This window comes from Rousettus aegyptiacus, unplaced genomic scaffold (assembly GCF_014176215.1).
Source record: "Rousettus aegyptiacus isolate mRouAeg1 unplaced genomic scaffold, mRouAeg1.p scaffold_m13_p_11, whole genome shotgun sequence".
NCBI lineage: Eukaryota > Metazoa > Chordata > Mammalia > Chiroptera > Pteropodidae > Rousettus > Rousettus aegyptiacus.
The window spans coordinates 45319375-45338854 of record NW_023416286.1 but is presented as its reverse complement, the minus strand read 5'-3'; the positions used below and the strand labels follow the sequence as shown (position 1 = coordinate 45338854).

The window sequence follows — 19480 nt, the reverse complement described above, 5'->3', positions numbered from 1 at the left end:
TAGGCCTTTTGTTTCCTTACTTTTGATCAAACCATAGATTAAAGAAGTTGTTCAATTTCCTCCTAAATTTATTTCTAAGAAAAATAACAGGCACAACACAGTGCCAGTTTTTGCAAGCCGTGACCTGGGAGAAGAGCTGCCGTCTCAGCCCCAGCATAGCCCCAAGAAGCCAGGGTGGCAGAGGCAGAGGCCCAGGAAGCAAAGTGGAACAAAGGTCAGACCCACAGTGAGCTTTCAAATGACTAAGAACCCAGCATGGCACCGGCAATGTGCAGAGGGCAGCTTTGCCCACTGCACCCCTTCCTAGCCTCTCAGTTATTCTACAGAGGTGGCTCCCACCTTCCAGTGCCCATATGGGCAGGTAGGTGAACTCAGGCAGAGGATGGGTCACCTCAGACAGGGAAGGGATGTTGGTAAAGGGCTTCCCTGTCCAGGCCACCTGAGACTCTCCTCTTGAGTGAATTGGCCTCTTCCCCTAAAAATGCAAAATATTCCTGGATAAGGGTAACGCCTGCATCTCTGGCATCTGTCTGGGGCCCAGAGCAGCACCCTGGAGACTGCTGCCTGCCCTGTGTCTGGGCTGTGATCGCAGTGGCAAAGTCTGCATGGAGTGGAGCACAGGCTGTCAGAAGGTGCTTGAGCTCCAGAGACAGTGTTCTTTTACTTCCATTTCTACCTTTCCAGAAGGACTGATCTTTGAGCAAATATATAAACATTTATTCATTTTCAGCAAGATAATTTTTAAAATCAGTCCTCCCATCTCAAAATAAGCTGTAGAATTTTAAAAAATTATTTTTGAAATTTCAAGAGTTTATCTGAGCCAAACTGACGACATATGCCAGAGAGCAAGATACCAAATGCTGCCCTGTGGAATAAAAATTAAAAACCGTCCCATCATGTAGAGATCTATGGCATCAGTGAGGCAGGAAAAAGGATAATTTAAGAAGATTAAGCGGCTGTTATTGTTGAGTCCTCTGCATGAGGTTGTCTCTCTCTACTCACCTGCCTGGAAGTGCTCCTGAGGGAGTGATTCCTGGAGTCCCGGGCAACTGGGCTCAGATTTCAGCAACTTTCTTAACCCAATTAGCTCCGATTTCCTTGCATAGGGATAGTGAGACCATCACATGGGGCCATAAGGAATTCTGGGGAACAGTGTAGTGAAAGGGACCACTCCAGGCCTGGCCCAGAATAGTGCTCCATAAACAGGTAGGTTTCCTTCCCTTGTGGATGAAGGGTTTATTCACCTCACTTTTGATGGGTGATTCCCCTCAGGAGGACTGCTTAAAGGAGAGCATTAAATTAGATGATGAAGAAAAACAGAATTTGGTGGGCAAAAAAAAAAAAGACGTGGTTAGTGAAACATATAGCCCTGTTCTTGGATCGTCACCCTCAAATGTTTTCGTAGCACATCATCCTTTACTATTGAAAAGACAATGAAACAACCCTGAAGCATATTCTGAGAAAAGGAAAATGTCACCTATACTCTATCATCCCATTATCATCCTTTATGAAACAATGGTCTTTGAAACATCTGGAGCTGGCCAGGCACTGGGGAACTAGGACACAGAATGAGATAAAGTTTAGGCAGCCAAGTGATGACAGAGTAGGCCCCAGTTCCGACCTTACCTCAGTCTCTTCCTGTTCAGTGGCTGTCAGACTGTGTCCACAATTGTAGTCTCTAGAAAAAGGAGGATTGTGCTGTGGGCCTAGGAGGAGGATTCAGAAAAGGAATATTGATAGGTGATTAAGAACTTGAGAAGGAAGCCTAGAAAGAAAGGGTGAGGTTTATTCTGTCTGGTTTTATAAAGGAAATATGATAAATCTGATTTTAAAGTAAGAAATTTCAGACTCAACAAGAGTGGTCAACTGTTCTCCGTCTCCACTGGCTAAGAACAAACCCCTGAACAGAACAAAAGGGATTGGGGCCAGAGTAGAATGGAGAATTTTCTTGCCTTTCTCCAAAGCTTGACATTTAGAACTTAAACCAAACACTGAACGTAGAGATTCCAAACTATGAATATGTAGGTGTTGAGGAAGGGAAGGAGGAGGTCAAAAAGGAGATAGACTGACTTCAAGAGCAGCAGGGAACCCACAGCCCGGCTATCACCTTCCCTTGGCAGCAACAACAGCGGCACCCAGTGGGGTCAAGTGTAATTGCAATTATGACCATCTTCCCAGAAACTTTTAAAATTGGAGCAGTGAAATCACCTCACAAAATGTTAATTCAGAGGGTTGCTAGAAATGCCAAAGATTATCTGTGCTTCTCTGATGACCCCAGAGAACATTTAAGTGGAGGACAGAAGAAAAAGGAGAAATGAGTACTTGCTGAAGCAGAACCTCAGTCCATATACAGAAACCCTCATGACTCCAAAGCCTAACAGACCCACCTACCTGACCCATTGTCATTCAATCAGCAAACTTCCATTGGGTGCCTACCATGTGCCAAGTGCTGGACTGGCCACTGGAGGTAGGAAGACAAAAAGATAGGCCTCTAGGAATTCATAGGCAAGAGGGAGATGAGTAAACTAAATTGCTATACTGTGATTGCTGCCACCATAAGGATGTTTACACAAAGTAGGAGGAACCCTGGGGAGAGGGGGCGTTAAGTGGCTGTCGAGATTATCAGGGAAGCTTTCACAGAAGGAGCGGACATTTGGCCAAGACTCCAGGTGCAAAGTAGACAGTAAGAGCATTGGTTTAGGTTGGGAAATGGGGAGTCTTAGATGCCTGCGGCATATCCAAGAAGTCGTCTGACAGACAGTTGGCAGTAAAGATTCACAGGTCAGGAGAGACTTTTTAGATGGAGATAAGCTTTGGGAGTAATGAGCTTTAGGAGGTGGCTACCTAGGCAGACAACAGTGGTGGTGTTCAAAGACAGGGCAGAATAGGTATATGAGAATCACCAGGAAGACATGTAGAAGCACATATTCCCCAAACCACAACCTCAAGGTTTGGATATATTTCCTAAGTGGACAAGCCAAATCTCTGGGAGGAGGTAGGTGGCTATGGATTAAAAGTACACACACTATGAACCTGGACTCCATTCAATCCCATCTCCACGGGATTGAACCACCTTTAGCATCATACTCTGGCCTCTACCCTTTTAGTCCTTCCACCAGAGGACAGGAGTGCATCTGATTGGTACATCTGGGAAGAATGAATTGGGAGTGTTGGAATCAGTTCCTCCCCTTCCTCTTGGGAGGGAGACTGACCTCAGAGCACAAGAATTCCTCACTCCTCCACACCACCCAAGCTGGGCAGGAGAGGAGGTCTGCCCTGGCCCAACATTGCTATCACTCTCACCCTGAGCAAGAATATGGAGACTTCAGTGGTACAGATGAAACTTTTGGCCTCTAACCACTGACACCTCCTGGCAATTTGTTTAAAATCTAAGTGAGGTAGAATGGTGCTATTATCAGACCACCCTTATTCTAAGAATACCCCTGAGGCATATCAGAATCTCTAACGACAGGCAGATGTAATTTGAAAAGCTCCTTACATAAATATATCACCAGAGTTAGAGAAGGTTGAGCACAGAACCTGAATGTCAACATTTAACTGGAGGACAAAAAAAAGCGGAAATGAAAACAAGCTGAGGGAACTAAACAGAGGACATAAAACATGCACGATCAGTGGCTATGGTCTTGAAGGATGGTCGTGTGCAGAGAACAGGAGTCTTCTTGCATCTGGGTGCGGTGCGGTGGCCCAGAAATGGCTTCGGCTCCTCCTGTCCAAGGTTCTAGAGCCTGAGGCGTGGCCAAACGGGCAGTGAGCTTCCAAGGATGAACATTTAGTATCATGATGAAACTTTGGGAACTTTATTGTCCCCCTAGTCCCTTGAGCAGTGGTGTAATGATGGATTAGCAATATATCATGATGTCTCCCTGGTATTCATATTTAAAATATAATGTGTGAACTTTAATCTTATTACAAAATTTAACAAAAGCCTCATGCTTATTAGTTTATCACAAGTGACACCAGTACTTTGATCCATCTATTTGAGTAATTTTTCTAAGGGTGGCAATTAAAACCACTGATGTTTCTTGCCTTGGCCAGTGCCTGAGGACTCACTGCCCTCTCGGACTAGTGCGCATGTCACCTGCGGAACCACGGACACGCTCACCGCCAGCGAGACATGCTGCCTGCTGTGCTGCTGCAAGGGGCACGCTGCCGTTTTCAAACAGTAATATTAGTTTCCCCTAATGACAGAAATATTCACTTTAGGAAAGAGAAAAATATGGTAAAGTATAAAATAAAATTATGACTCCACCTTCCTGAGATAATATTTTTAACACTTTGGAGCATTTTCTCCAGTATTTGCAGGTATTTTTAAAAAAAATAAAATCGAGATTAGTTTTTTGCTTTGCTTTTTCTACATTAACACTGTGAACAATCCTTGGGTTACTGTTCTTCAAAAATATGATTTTTAATGGGTGAATATTTCACTTAATGACTATATATACTATCATTATATTTCCCTATTTTTGCACATTTGGATAGCTATCAATTTTTCTCTTACAAGAAACCTGGTACATAAATGTCAGTGCATCTGATTTCCTTAGGGCAAATTCCCAGGAGTGGAGTCACCGAATCAATGAATTCACTGATATCACACATATACTAAAATGTCAGTTCTCTGCTCCCAAGTTCAAAGCTCGTAGGCCGTAGTGAATGCCATATAGGTTATCTTGAGAGTTAAAAATTAAATAAAATCAAATGAGTGGCCATGGGAGTTATAAAACTAAATTGGAGAGAAATGGGAAGGGGAATAGGGAAGGAGAAAGGTGGGGAAGTGGAAGGGGAAGAGGTGCCTGCGTGCTTTTTATGGGGGAGAAGGGAGCTACTGAAAATTTCCATTATGAAAAACCACAAGGAACTACTCTATTCTAGGATATTTTCACGGCTTTCTTTCCTGGACTGCTGGACACCAAGATGTTTAATTATGGTTGTGAGCATTAGATCATGTAAGACGACCAACACATTGTCTGGTGCACAAGCTCAAGAAACGTGCTTTCCTTTCTGCTACAACTTACTGACTCCCACAAAGATGAGGGTACTTGACACAGCCTAGCCAGCCAGGATTCAATTAACTACTGCATAAAGGCTGAATTCAAACTACCTATGTTCATACGTGGATTACAATAACACACAAAATTCGGCTCGGCAATAACAAATAATTTAAAAGGGATAACAGCACAAGAAAGGAAAAAAACAACTAACTTATAGGAATCTCCTTACCATTTAATTCGGGCATAAATACAACTAACTTCATCAGATAACTAGCACATTAATTAGAGGTCCATCTCCTCACTGCCGCCCCCATCATTTCTAGCCCCTAGCCTTAACAGCACTAGACTGAAGAGAAACGCCCCACAGCAACATTCTTCTAACACACAGCAGTTAGCCTCCTCCATCTCACGGGGCTTATTCCTCTGCTCCAGGCGGCATAGATATCCTAAAGCTATCCCCGTGTGTAGCACTGGTCAGCCCACTCCAGCATCCCAACCACGCATGCTGTATATAACATTCTTCCAGTAAAGCTAGTTACCTAGATGCAGGTGTCAACAGGACAGAATGAATTTGTTGCTTGCCCCCCTCGCTCCTTCTTCCTTTCCTGTTATGCTTTATCTCCTGTAATGATGGTTCGACCCACAAAAGGCAATGAGAAAATAAAATTATATCATGTGGTTGGTATCACAGATATTTTCTTATAGAAGTGGTTGGAATTTGGGTTCTAGTAAAGATAACTGTTCATGGTGGTTGGGGGACATCCTTGCAGCACTGCAATTTTTCAAAAACCAACCGTGTCTACATGTTTTCAAGGTGACTCATTTGAAAACCGAGCAAGGAATTTGAACAGGCAAATCAGAGAATTATAAATGATACATAAACATATGAAAACAGCTCCATCTCCCTGGCAATGAGGGAAATACAAATTTAAACGAGATACCTTTTTTTTTTTTTACCTCTAAAACTGGTAAAATTTTAAAGTTTGATAACATTCAGTGTTACTGAGAACGTTGGGGAAATAGGCACTCTTAACCAGCATTGGTAGAAATACAAATTGGTGGAAAATTTCTAAAAGGCAATTCTGAAAGGCAAATTTGTACTATGTATCAAATGTATATGCCCTGTGATTCAGCAGTCTCTCCTCCAGAAACCTATCTTGTAGAACTGTACTAATACAACAGCTACTAGCCACATGTGGCTATTTAAATTAATTTAAATGAAACAATTAAAAACTGAGTTCTTCACTGACCTAGTTACATTTCAATTGCTCGACAGCCACATGAGGCTAAGTGACTACATGGGACAGCACAGACAGATCATGTTCATCATCACAGAAAGTTCTACTAGGCAGTGCTGCTACGGAAATATTCACAGAAGCAGACAAAAATAAATGGACAAAGATATTCAATGCAGCATTGTTTGCAAAGTAAAAAAAATGAATATAGCAAAACAGAATAGTTAAATAATGTCACATTTATACTAAAGTGTAAAATAAAAAATATGAGGCAGTTCTATATGAACAAACAAAAAAAGGACTCTGTTCAATTTAAGAGTATACTGCAAAACAAGATATGCATTTTAACATCATATATATATAAATATATATTCATGCAATCTCTAAAGACACTGAAAAAATATCTGCAAAGAATTATATCAAACTGTTAGTATTAGAAGAAATAAGGTTTGGAGAAAGAAATGTCAATTTTCACTTTTATTTACATCTAAACTGACTGAATTCGTTGCAACCAGCATATAGTCTCTATTTAAAACATTTTTTTTTTTAAAGAGTTCTACTTTTAGGAAGAAAGGTGATTTCCCAATAAGTCATGAAGGTATCATAGTCTACTCATTTTTTTCCTAAACTGGCATTTTCATCCTTTGGTTATTTTTCTAGACTCAGCAATCAAAACCATTTTCCTGAGGCCTGAGAGAGCCACAGATGTGCCATCCTCCAGCTCTGCCTTCTTCCTTCCACCTCTCTTCCACACAGTATTTCCCCCAATTATACTCTTTCCTTTGCCTGTCTTTTGCCCACTCACACCCTCACTCTTTCTCAGCAGCTTTACAAAAGTACTCTATCACACTGCAATAGGAAGCAGGTACCACAAGAGAGGTGCTTCTGCTCAGCAGAACAAAACTCAGTTTCACTCCTCGGCCCAACTGCAGAGCAGCAGTAAGAGTGAGGTACACTAAAGTGCAAAGGACAGAAAGGCCACAGCACAGATGTTTCAGACGTACCACTTTAGGCATATACTCTCACATATGAGAGTACTTTTCAAAGCAAATCACGCCAAATAGAAGGAAACCAGTACTAGCAACTCAGATAAGCAATTATGTTCAAATGTGATGGGTTTATTTTATTTTACCCTGATGCAAAACCAAAGATTCCACTATAGCACACAGACCAATATATTAAACGGTCATGAAAAAGTGGTGTGGGACATGCAGGACGTGATGTACAAACTGGAGGATTGAGTCATTTCCTTTAACATGACACTACATTGTCACCGAGGAACACATTTAAAATAATACTGCGGAACTGAAATGTGGCACAAACATAACAACTTCCAGGCATGCCTTTAAGCACCTCCCTTAGGGTGGACTTGCGATGTCTAGACTTCAGCGTGGGGAGGATTACGACTCTTTGGAAGAATAAAAAGTTCACACTTTTGAAATTTCAGAGAAGAATTTTAAGGCCAAAACATAGTGGATTCACTTCTCTTCACCTCCAGGAACAAATTTGATGCTTTATTCAAAACCACATTAAGCTTCTAGTTCGAATCCCAACCCAACCTTGTGACCGCCTGCATTGAAGTTCTTTCCATCGACTAAAGCTGACAGGGTCAGTTTGACTCCTAGAAGAAGAAAATATCACAATCACTTGTAACAAGTATTACAATCAGACCTACATTTTCTAGAAACAATGGATAGAATCAATGGTATGGATTACAGATGGGTGTAAGACTTATAAGCATACAACCATTACTAGCTTGACAGAGAGTTAACTACAATCATCTGATCTGTAATGAGTGAAGCATAACCATGGCAAACTTTATTTGGAGTTCAGAATTAATAATAATGAGTGATCGACCAAATTCACAAGCCAGAGTGACTAAACTATAGTTAGAAATACATATTTTTAAGCAAAAGGACTTGATGTGTTTTAGTTTGTATGAACCAATGAATGTTACTGAATGGTGTGAAGCAACCTACAGTGATTACAGGTTGTTTCGTAGGTTATTTTCATCATTTTTCTATCACCTTCCAGCCCAACCCCATTGTTATTAATTCCTTTACTCACCTGGTCGAAGGGTCTGAGTATAACCAAGTCCAATCAGGCTTGCATTATTTACTTTAGCCTAAGATTAGGAGAGGAAATAAAACAGTAAGAAAACAATCAATTTCATAATATATAAGTCCAGTACAATCACCACTTCATGCATCAGATTTCCAAAGCTAAGGCACCTTAGGGCCACTCTAGAATGACTGAAACTGAAAATTTAATTAATAAAAAGACATATCTTTTAAGAAGTTAAGAGGACTCATAGGGACAGTAGGGACCTTGAGAATGCATGCCTAAAGGCCTCAAGCAAATATTTTCAAAACACTGTGTAGCCGAATACTCATGTGTACTGAATTCTTTACGATACCAGTTTACAACCTCTTACAGTGGTTAGAGCATGAACTCTGATGTAAGAGAGATCTGGGTTCAAAATCTTGGCACAGCCATTTTGTGTGACCTTGGGCAAGTTACCTGACCTCTCTAAGCCTCGGTTCCCTCATCTGTAAAATGGGGATGAGGATACTACTCACCACCTATAGTAGTTGTGAGGATTAAATGAGATAATACACGTAAAGCCCTTAGCACAGTACCTGAAATTTAAGAGCTCAATTAGTGTTATTATTAATAAGAATTACTAATACCAACAGGAATAGTAATCAAATCCCATGAATTTATAGATAAGAAAATTTTGAGGCCAAAGAGAGAAAATGACTTGAGAAGGTCAGACAACAGCCAAATACAGGAGGAACTAGGACTAGAACCCAGATTTCCTGATTTCAGGTGTAATATTCTTTTCACTACACAATGACTAGCTCATTATAGTTAATGAACATGCAAGCTACCTCCATACCACAGCATCAACAACTTAGATGAAACTCTAAGCATAGACACAATCTGGCACCACATTCTTACAGATAAAGAAGTTCTACAATCCAGCTTGTATTTAGCAGCGATGCCGAAACGGGTGTTGTTACTGCCAGCTGTCCAAGCGAGGTTTATTGATGTTTCAATCTTTTCATTAACCTTCTGGTAGATAGACCCTCCAAATTCAGTGCCATCATTCCTGTTTTCATCATAAAAGAAAAAGTCACAAATATCTAGTTTTTGCCATTGTTATGATATGGAAACAAATTCTAAAATTATCTAACTAAGGATCTCATTTTGCAACTACAGGTTTCAGAAAACTTCTAGCATAAATTACCAAACAAGGAACTAAATCCAGTTATATAATTTAACCACCTAATTAAAATGTAGTTAACACTTCATTTATTTACTTGGTTCCTCCACATGACATAAATTTCTTAGACACAAATTATGCACCAAGGCTGACACCTAGATAAATATGACCTACAAGTCTCTTTGAGATGTTCACAGAATTTAGAAACTTAAAAGCTGAGTTTAATCAAGATTCCACAAAGTGTACAAGTAAGGGAATAAAGCCAATTCTGATTTCAACTAAAACAAGAGTCCTAGACTTAGAAAGCACTCTCCCTACAATACCTAGGGTACATTGCTTCAGAGGAGTACCTTAATTATTGCTTCAAAGCATCCCAGAAGTCAGTCCCTGAGTTTCCATGGTTTTTCTAATAGTACTGTTCACCCATTTTAATGCCACTGTCTATACCACTGCTTGACTTTTAGTCATCATAAGTGGATTAGAATGTCTGGCAAAGAGTAATCTGCATCGCTTCAAAATCACATACCTCTCACCCTTTGCTTTCCCTTCCTGGTATAGTGGCAGTGTCCAGTAACCCAAGATATAAAATACAATTTAAAGTTCAAATTCATTTCACCAACAGCGTGCAGCCTATAGAACTAAATCCAGAATTGCTCTAAGAATCTGTGAATGCAGTAGGGGTGGCTGGGTTCTTTCTAAGGGTATCTGATAACCTTCAAAGAATTACTGGGGATGCTCCAGGGTGCGGAGATCAATTAGGTGATTGTCCTTCATGATCCAAACAGACCTGCTTCCAGATACTGCCAAGTTAGTAGGGTACCAGAGAAAGCAGAAACATCGCCAAAGGATCCCTTCTATCAAGAGGTGATGCATGCCCTGGGCTCTATCCCAGTGCTCCTTGTACAGATTCTAGAGCTTTATCAAGTTTGAGGCCAGTAACTATCAGTAACATAGCAGAATGTACCAAGTGCACTGATCTCTGGCAATATTTTGCTGACTATAAAAACAGTACAGCGAGGTATTAAATGCAAGTACCATCACTTCTAACCTTCTCAAAATGCTAATGGGTATCAACTTTTTGGGTGACTGCACTGGCACTAAAGGAAGAATGAATTATAAACACTCACACATGAGTGTGCAGCTGGAAATCTGCAGCCTTATAACCCAGGGCGAAATTATTCTGTGACAGTTTAGATTTGGCTGTGTCAAAACTCATCTGATAGCCAGCAAGCCAACCTTCAAGGGCTAACACAGCCCAGCCATAGATGGTTGGTCCAGAAAAATCTATATCAACATTGCTGCCAAGACTGAAACAATCCCGTTTATAGGAAGCCTTCAATTTCCCACTCTTCTTCCTGTGAAAAACAAAAAACAATACAATGAAAACGACATGAGTTTCTATCACTGTCCAGGAATCTTAGAGTAAGATCCCCTCTCTCCCCCAATATAAATATCATTTTGGTAGATGGCATACATATAGCAAAAATGTTACCAATTACTTAGCTCTAAAAATGTAATTTTGTTAGAATTAAAAATATATATAGTATTTTTACCTATTCCTCACTATAAATTCAAAAGATAGGGTATTTCATGATTAACTTTTTGAAGGCACGAACAAAAGTATAAAAAAGAAAGTATTTCAGTATGAAATTAATAATCTGAATACTTATGTACAAAGACTTACGAGAAGCCAAAATTCTTTAAATGTTTGCAAATGCCCAAATGCTACAAAAAGTAACACATAGAAGTTAATACCCAACATTATGAATTTCTAAATTAGCCTATCATGGAGAGAAGTGTACTTTTTTTTTTCTTTTTCATTTTTTCTCCCCCCACCCCCGCCGCCCCCCTGCCACTTCTACCCCTGAGCAATAGATGTTGCTGTTTCCCCTTAAGAACTGTATCTCTGAAGACGGGACATCTCCTTCCACCCGTTCACAGCATGCACCCAGGGCCTGGTGCACCCAGGGTATGTATGTTCTGTGGCTTCACCTGGGGCGCAAAGCCAGGACCTTCTGCGTGTAAAGCAGATGTGCTAACCACTACACTATGGAGCCACCTTTGTGTACTTCTTTTCTTAATGGGTACAGCCCTTGAGTAAGTATATTTATTTTCCTTAGGGTCATTGTTTTCTCCATGGACAATGAGAGATGGATGAAAGAGAAGTGTGCCTTTTTTTTCAGAATAAATTTAAAAGTAGTTCTTAATAATCCCTGTTCTATTCCAACAAGGCCTCTTATGAGAATGTGTGTCCTGAAGATTACTAAAGTGCATGGCAAAAAAGAACACACCTATTGTTACAGCTGAGAAGAAGTGCCACTTTGTTTTTATTATCTTTGTCCTTCTGAGAGCCCTGGCTCATGATAGGCAGATAGGAAACAACACAATCTCCATTTTTTTACATTAAGATATTGAAGCAGAGAAATTGGGGAATTTATAAAGGCTAAGAAAGCAAGACAATAGCAGACTACTCATTACCGTTCTATAGTTAGGAAATTATAGTTTTCTTAAAAAATTAACTTCTCAGCAAAATACCACATCTATGAATCTTTAGAATAGCTTAAGAAACACCTAATCGCAAACACTTTTAGTGCATACACTTTTTCTACTATGTGTCTCTGTGGACTAGATTTATATTTTTGTTTATCTGTTCAATCTACAAATCAGGATTTTACCCTGCCTCCAGGAGTTTTCCTTTCTCTGTGCTCCATATACAAGAGCTATAGAATTCCTAAGCAACCTCCTAAGATCTTCCTCCATCCAAACTTTTCATTCCAACTCCCTGTTCTACACCTCTACCCTTACAGGCTACAAACACATTTCAGAAAATGGGGTTTGAATAATTACCCTGTGTTTGGTACAAAGATGGTATCAAGAGTCAGTTTCAACCCTTCGGCCAACTGAAAAATAAAGATTTAAAATTAGTAATCAGCAATTTTCAATTCTTATTTTGACCCAAGAAACCAATTCTAAAGTTTCTTCTAACTTCTTCTCTAAGAAAAGGGTGTCATTAAAGAAAGCCAAATATTAAATTATTTAATAAATTATCTCTTAAACCTCCTCTGTCCCTTTTTACTCCTCTCCCCTCACTCCAGGCTTCATTATGATTGTCTCGCCAAAAAAACAGGTTAAAATGTAAAGGTCAAGTCCTCTTCCAGCCAATAATGTAAATCACAGTACAAAAAACAAACAAACAAAATCCCAATACAACAAAATAATCTTGATACTCTCTTGAAATTATAAGACAACATGATATTTAACAAGCCAACTTAAGTAATTATTCAGCTATACAGATTACCTACATACAGCAATGTGCATATGGACATACCTCAAAAAATAATGCCCTATACATAGCAGGCCCTTGACAATATATTTTTCTCTTTAAAAACATTATAGAATTTTAGAAACATTTTTCTCTGGAGCCAATTTTACGATGACTACAAAATTAAATCTTTGCAAACAGTTCCATCTACCCAGGAGAGGCTCAGCTATATAAGTAGAACAGTTCACAACAAAGATATAAAGTGATAATTATGTACTCACAAACCAAGCTTTACTTTCTAGAAACATAAGACATAACAAAGAAGGCCAAATGCAAAGAAAAATATGGCTACTGGATAGGCTGTAAGACCTCGTTCAGATTGTTCATTATTTTATCTGCAAGTTAAATTTAGTAACCTACAAATAACTTGTACTGCTTTCTCTTACCTTATTCTCCCAAGAGATTTCTGTTCCAAGAGTATTGTCTGTGTTCCATTTTTGGGTGAAGGTAAGTCCATAGTTACAGACCTTATATTTGGTCTCTAGGTTGCCTGACGCTTTCCCTGTATCAGTGTAAGCATGACCAGAAGTAGAAAATTCCTGATAAATAATAAAAGATAGTTACTTTAAAAGGAGCTCTTCAAACAGAATGCATTCATTTAAGAAAGCAGTGTTCAATGCATCAGACACAAATACAATTAGCTTTTTACCAGCCCTACTCTACAGAAACATATTTCTTGCTTTCCTCCTTTCTTTCTCATCTCTAAATATTCTAATCAGTTTTAGATCTACACACTATTTCACCTCTTGATATTTCTTGTTCCATATATTCTTATACTGAATGGGAATCCTGAATTCTCTTTTTTAAAAGAGAAATATCTTAACTGAAAATAAATGCCTTTACTAAAAAAACAAAAATATAGAATATTAAACATTTTACTTTCATGGCATGTAAAGATTATCAGTTCTCTATCATCTTTCAAACTATTAGTTAATTTCAAAGTTCTTAAAAATCCCCGAACAGTGGAAACACTAGCCTCCCCCTCCCCTTCTAATAGGATCAGAACTTTATTGCATTTAAAAAACTTTTTTACTTTTATTGTGCTAAAATACACTTAATGTAAAACTATTTTAACCACTTTTAAGTTACAGTTCAGTGGTATTAAATACATTTACGCTATTATTAAAACTATTATTTTTGTCTACAAAACTGTAAAACTTTCAGTATAATTTTAACATTTGAAAGTGTATATACATTTTTATGACAAAACGGAAGGTTATAATTTATTCCTCATTCTCCCTTCTCTCCATCTTCCTTTTAAAGTGCTTTCTATCAAATAGTTACTATGTGCCTTAAAATAGATCCTCCTCCCTGGTTAGGTGTCATTTCAGTCATATGACAGCGAGCAATTAGAAACAGATCTCCTTCTGGGGGAAAGCAAACAGTCAACACCTGTCACTGACAATCTACGAACAGTCACGAAAAAAGCATTCTGATTGGCCCTGTTTTTAAAGAACATTTCTGAAATACTGCCAACCCTGGCCAGTCATGTTTCACTGCTCATAATATGAATCCTCCCTTTATCAAATACCCTGACTGTCTCACTGTGGTTCTAAGGGCTGATGAAACAACTGGGAAAACTGTGATCTGTTTATCAACACCATGCAGAAAGTTTTCAAAGAGAATATCATGCTTCACATTTAGGGCAAGGCCTTAGTAAAAAACGATAACATGCTAATCATGTTTAACAGTTCATACAGTTATTTAATTTGACCATCACTTTCTTTTAATAGATCCAAGTACCCAGTTTATTTTTTACATTGACGTTTCATAAATTTGAAGTGTAGCAAATATATACCTTAATTTTGGTGCACAAAATTAAGGTGAAAGAGTAGTCTATTTTTCTTCCTTGTTATCACCATCATTTCTTAGCTTAAACTCTGTCAAAAATCTAAAATATCAGAGCTACAAAACTCAAAGAGAAGATTGGAATTTTTTTTTTTTGAGTTCCAGGCTCATAATTGTTTCAGTGTTTGTCAAATTTCATAATTAGATCAAACAGTGCAAAATGTATTTCTAACATGCATATAATATCTACAGCTCTACATTAAATGCTGGAAAGCAACAAAACAATCTTAAAAATGTTACTGTTAATTTGATGACACATAATATAAATGTCAATATACATCTAAGATTTGGAACAATGAATGCAATTTATCCTAAATCAGCACAAGAGACCAAAAGCAGCCATAAAAACAAACGCACAAATACGTCTGTTTTTCTTACCATCTGAATGAATATTCCCACACCACAGCAGCATGAAAGGGGGATAAAATTTTAGTTGATAGTTTTTGCAACACAAACCTAACTGGAGCAAATTCCGAAACCCTACTAAAAATGAGTGCAATTTTTCTATTTTAACAGAATCATAACACTATGCCTATCCTAGTAGGGTAGTTGCATATATATTTATTTACTACCAGAAAACCCAGAGAAAAAAATGACAGTGACAAACCAGAATTATACAGAATATGAGACAAAGTATCAAATCAGTAAGAATCCCACATGCCTCTTGCTCTTCTAATTAAATCATTATATCTTGGACAAAAACTTGCACTCCTTTGGATTGGTAAATGGCAAAAAAAGATGCAGCCAATAATGAGAAATCAAACAATAAGGTAACTGTAAAGTTAATTTCGTTGCTGAGACTTACTGAATAAAAGCTCTGATTAATGAATGATGCTTTGAAAATATGCCCACATATCCTTTGCTGTATTCTTAACTTTCAGTAAAAAAGACTTTATGAACATCAGTAAAAACTGTAAACTAACCTTATGCATGCATTTTATATCTACATTCGCTTCAACATAAAGGGACAGAGACTAAAATTAATTTGTAAAGGGGCACTAAAAGTTGCAAGAACCCAACACAAGTAAAGTTTTTAGTGCCCATATACGTATTCATAAAAGTTTAATGATATGGCATGGGTCAAAAAAATATAAATGTAACATATTCTCTATCTTCGAAGAATAAGACAGAATAGACTTATTATGACAAAAGGAAAGGGTCCCTCTAAAAATTCAACCTGATTGTCTATGGGCATAAGTAGAGGATTCTTACTGAAATCTGAGTAGGGAAGAGAGCACAGTGGCAAAAGTGTGCTGTTTCACACAACTAAACACTGATTTTTAAACAGGTTCCTTTAAGGTCATTATGCCATATCTATTGAAAATATATTAGGTACTTACCACTCCACTACATGACTTGGTTCTCAGATCTATTTTGACCATGCCAAACCCTGAACACAGACACAGAAACACAGTATGTATAAAATGAGACATTCAGGCCTGTTTTTGCAACTTAGAAATTGTGAAAATAGTCCACAGTACCTTCCATATGGAAAATACATAGTATTCTTATTAAGTGAGTTCCATAAAAAACTGAATTACAAAATTTTAAGCCCCTCAAAATAATAAAAATATATTTTAAAAATATGTTAAAGAACAAATGAATGAAAAAAATAAGTACTATTCTAAGGACCAAAATTATTAGAAAATACTCTGCAGATATATATACAAGCTTAAAATACACAATGTTTATTTAGGATCAAAGAATATGTTACTCCAAAGAAGTAAAAAGTTGTGATTTCACTCTCATAAAAACAATGCCATTACCTAGAGAAGGAAAAACCATACCCAGTTTTAAATATTCTCAGGGCTAGCCAGAGGAGGCATAACTATTACAGATTTACATTATTTGTTCTTACAAATAATATTAACTATACATATGTGTATATGTATATGTGTGTGTTTATGTATGTATATGTATACAATTGCTTTTAATGGGACTCTACAGCTAAAGAATGAAGTCCAGAACCTGTTAATAGTTATCCCCTTAAATCTTATGAGGGAAATTAATGTTAACTTTTACTAGCACAGTATTGAGGGCATTCAACACTAACCCTTCCTTACCCAAACTGGAAATTTACAATAGCATACTTACCATATCCTTTGTTGAAGACATCCTTGGCAGCCTTTCCTAGGTCACAGTAAGTCGGTGTGTTACACATATCTTATAAAGAAAAATGGGACAATGGAATAAAAATAACCATTTAGTATTTATTCATCCATAGTCCTACTATTTTGTGCTATGAGAAGAGATATATGGTCTTCCTTCTTTTGCTTCATTAATGCTTACAAGGAAAGAAGGCATTCTGCGCCTTTAAAAAGAGCTTTCCAGAACACTGGAGAAAAGAGTTTTTTCATGAGATTCACAGAGGTCATCTTTCTGATTGCATTTCAAGGAAAATAAATTTCTCACCAGCTAAAAGAGAAATATGTTAATTTGACATTTTACTTAAAAGAAACTTTTACATTAGAAAAACATTTATTGGACTGTTATAAAGCCAAATAGCTGTATAAGGCTACAAGGTAAATTTGAAAAGGAACTGTAAGAATAGATGCATTAAAAATCTTTGACGTTAATATTCTGACACTCTGAAATTTAGCTCTTAAAAGTTACCACATTACCAAGTGAAATGTATTCATCCTGAATATGCCTATGCTCTCTCTCAAAGTTCTTCTTAAAGTGCTATAACCTTACCCATTAAACAAAAATAGGATAAATTCTACCTGCTGTAACCTGCTTACTAAAAATTGGTGTACACTCTAAAGTTAAAGCCTTCAAAATTCCAAGGTGCCTCAACTTTTCATCTTGCCTATTTAGTGTTCACCCATCCTTTCTACTACCAGTTTGACCCTCACATGGAAATTCTCAGGTCAATCAATAATGTTAAACATACCATTCCTTTGCTCTCTTTGTATAATAGAAAATCTTTTCCTGCAGCAGTCTCAAAAACCATGTGTAACCTATTGTAAAACCACTTCAAGCAGCCCCATTAGCCCACTTACTATCCCAGAAAAATCCAGACCACCACCTAGCCCTTGTAATTACTATGCCTGAACTATCTACACATTCAAAATAATATTTATTTAGTGTAGCTCTTAATCTGGCTTTCTGTTAAGTTTCTGTCCATACCATCATACCTGAACATAACAGACATGTATGATGCACTTAATAGTGAATTCACTTAAAATTTGCTCCTTAAGTCTAAACCTGTCAAATATGACAGACATTATATATTAAGAAAATGAAGTGTAGAATGAAAATAAAGACAAAAAGGTATAGCAAACATGAAAGGGTCAGGATAAATGTACTGATTTATACCATAATAAAACTTTATTCTAAGCCACAGGGTTTCGGAGTTCACTTCCAGAGCAATTAATTTACAATTCAGTTGCTTGTATTCAAGTGATCAATTCTATACTTTCTACACATTTCCAATTGCAATCTGAAATTACTCTTTCTGATCACAACTGATGGTGATATCTGTTGAAATTTTGCCAGAAGTCTACAACTTGGGGAGCTAAGTACAGAAAAGCAGGCAGTATACATTCAAATATAAATGCTAAGGCTTTACAGTCTGGTTTTTCATCTACTGACAAAAGAAAAGGTATACTTAAATGTTTACAAACATCTATCTAGGAACTCATTACAGTCTTTGAGCCTTTTGCTTTCTTTTTCAAAACCACTGCCACTTTGCAAAATTAATGTAGTTGGTTTAGTTTACTAACTGCTCTTAATTCTGCCTAGTTCAAGCTTACTTTTTCAGGCCCATGATTCTTATGGTAAATGCACAGCTGGTATGATCAAGCAAAAATCAAGAAGACACAGAGACTCCGTGTTACTCTAGGGTAAAGATATCATATTTTTATTAGCTCTACAAAATGTAGTTGTTGTTTGGAGATATGGACAATGTACCGAGGTTGCATGAGATGCCGACAGAAGTGGGAGGGGACACTGCTTTACACAATAACTAATTAGTCAGTAAATAACCCGTTTAGTTTCTCCTTTCTCCTTTTGAAGCTGCACATACAGCATCCTCCCTTTGGCGGTAAGGAGGGGAAGAGCTTCCCCGATGCTCGACAGCAATTCCAAGGAGGAAGCTGGGGGGCGGGGAGTGGGTCTGGGGTTCGAGGATCCAACTTCCCTAGAAACCAACCTCCCTTCTGGCCTGACACCTGAAAACAAAGTCTCGTGGGCACACTAGGCGTAGGGAAGGTCGCAGGTCGGCGCTCGGAGCACCGCCTGTCCCCGCCGGCGCTGCAGCTCCATCACCTGAAGCGGCCAGGGGAGCAAGGTCCCCTCTGCCCTCCGCGGCCCGACCCGCGCCCCGTTCGACTGCTCTCTCCCTCCCGACTCCTCCGTTAGGCCCGCCTCCCGTGAGGTTCCCAGCTCGGTGGCGGCCCACCGCCCCCTCACCCGGCCGGCTGCCTCAGCTCGCCTCACCTCCACCCAGAGAGAGCCGGTCTCCGCTCCGCCAGGGCAACGCTGAAGGTCTTCTTCAACCAACGCCGTCCGCGCCTGCGCGGCCTCACTCCCCCCGCGGCGCCTGCGCGCCCCTGCCTCCCCCCGCGCTGCGTTTGCGCCGTGGTGTCACACCGGGGTCGCGCGACGCGGGGCTGCGTGCGGAGAGGAACAGCTGCGGCGTACCAACACCACCAACTGTCTGGCTCTGGATGCGCGCGTGCGCAGCTGGGTCCGGAGCGCAGGTGGCCAGGGCGGGGGTTGACGTGAGGCGGGAGAAGCCTGAGGGATGGCCCCTCTGTCCCCGAAGGGGCTCACTCTCGCGAGAACGCCCGGAGCTACTAGCGACTGTTGCCGTGGGAGGGGCCGTGTGACTCTTCAG

The 19480-nt window shown here is 39.0% G+C and overlaps 1 protein-coding gene across 2 annotated transcripts; it reads right to left on the bottom strand.

The window, feature by feature from the left end:
• Positions 1-7341: 7341 nt before the first annotated feature.
• On the bottom strand, positions 7342-19222 carry VDAC3 (voltage dependent anion channel 3). Of its 2 annotated transcripts, XM_016127412.2 has the most exons (10): positions 19081-19222; positions 16735-16803; positions 15981-16030; positions 15019-15021; positions 13179-13331; positions 12318-12370; positions 10598-10825; positions 9206-9356; positions 8312-8369; positions 7342-7865 (listed from the first exon to the last, which is right to left on the bottom strand). In XM_016127412.2, the coding sequence occupies exons 2-10, from the start codon at positions 16799-16801 to the stop codon at positions 7774-7776; spliced, it is 855 nt and encodes a 284-aa protein (XP_015982898.1). In that variant the 5' UTR covers positions 16802-16803; positions 19081-19222; the 3' UTR covers positions 7342-7773. The 2 variants fall into 2 exon arrangements, with proteins under 2 accessions (XP_015982898.1, XP_015982899.1); XM_016127413.2 differs by lacking the exon at positions 15019-15021.
• Between the last annotated feature and the right edge of the window lie 258 nt (positions 19223-19480).

Excerpts from the sequence above, each read along its gene's own strand:
- VDAC3 (XM_016127412.2), bottom strand. The coding sequence starts at position 16,801 with ATGTGTAACACACCGACTTACTGTGACCTAGGAAAGGCTGCCAAGGAT. Across the intron at positions 12,371-13,178 it reads AAATCTCTTGGGAGAATAAG|TTGGCCGAAGGGTTGAAACT; the intron begins GTAAGAGAAAGC and ends TTTATTTTTCAG. Across the intron at positions 9,357-10,597 it reads TTCCAGCTGCACACTCATGT|GAATGATGGCACTGAATTTG; the intron begins GTGAGTGTTTAT and ends TGATGAAAACAG.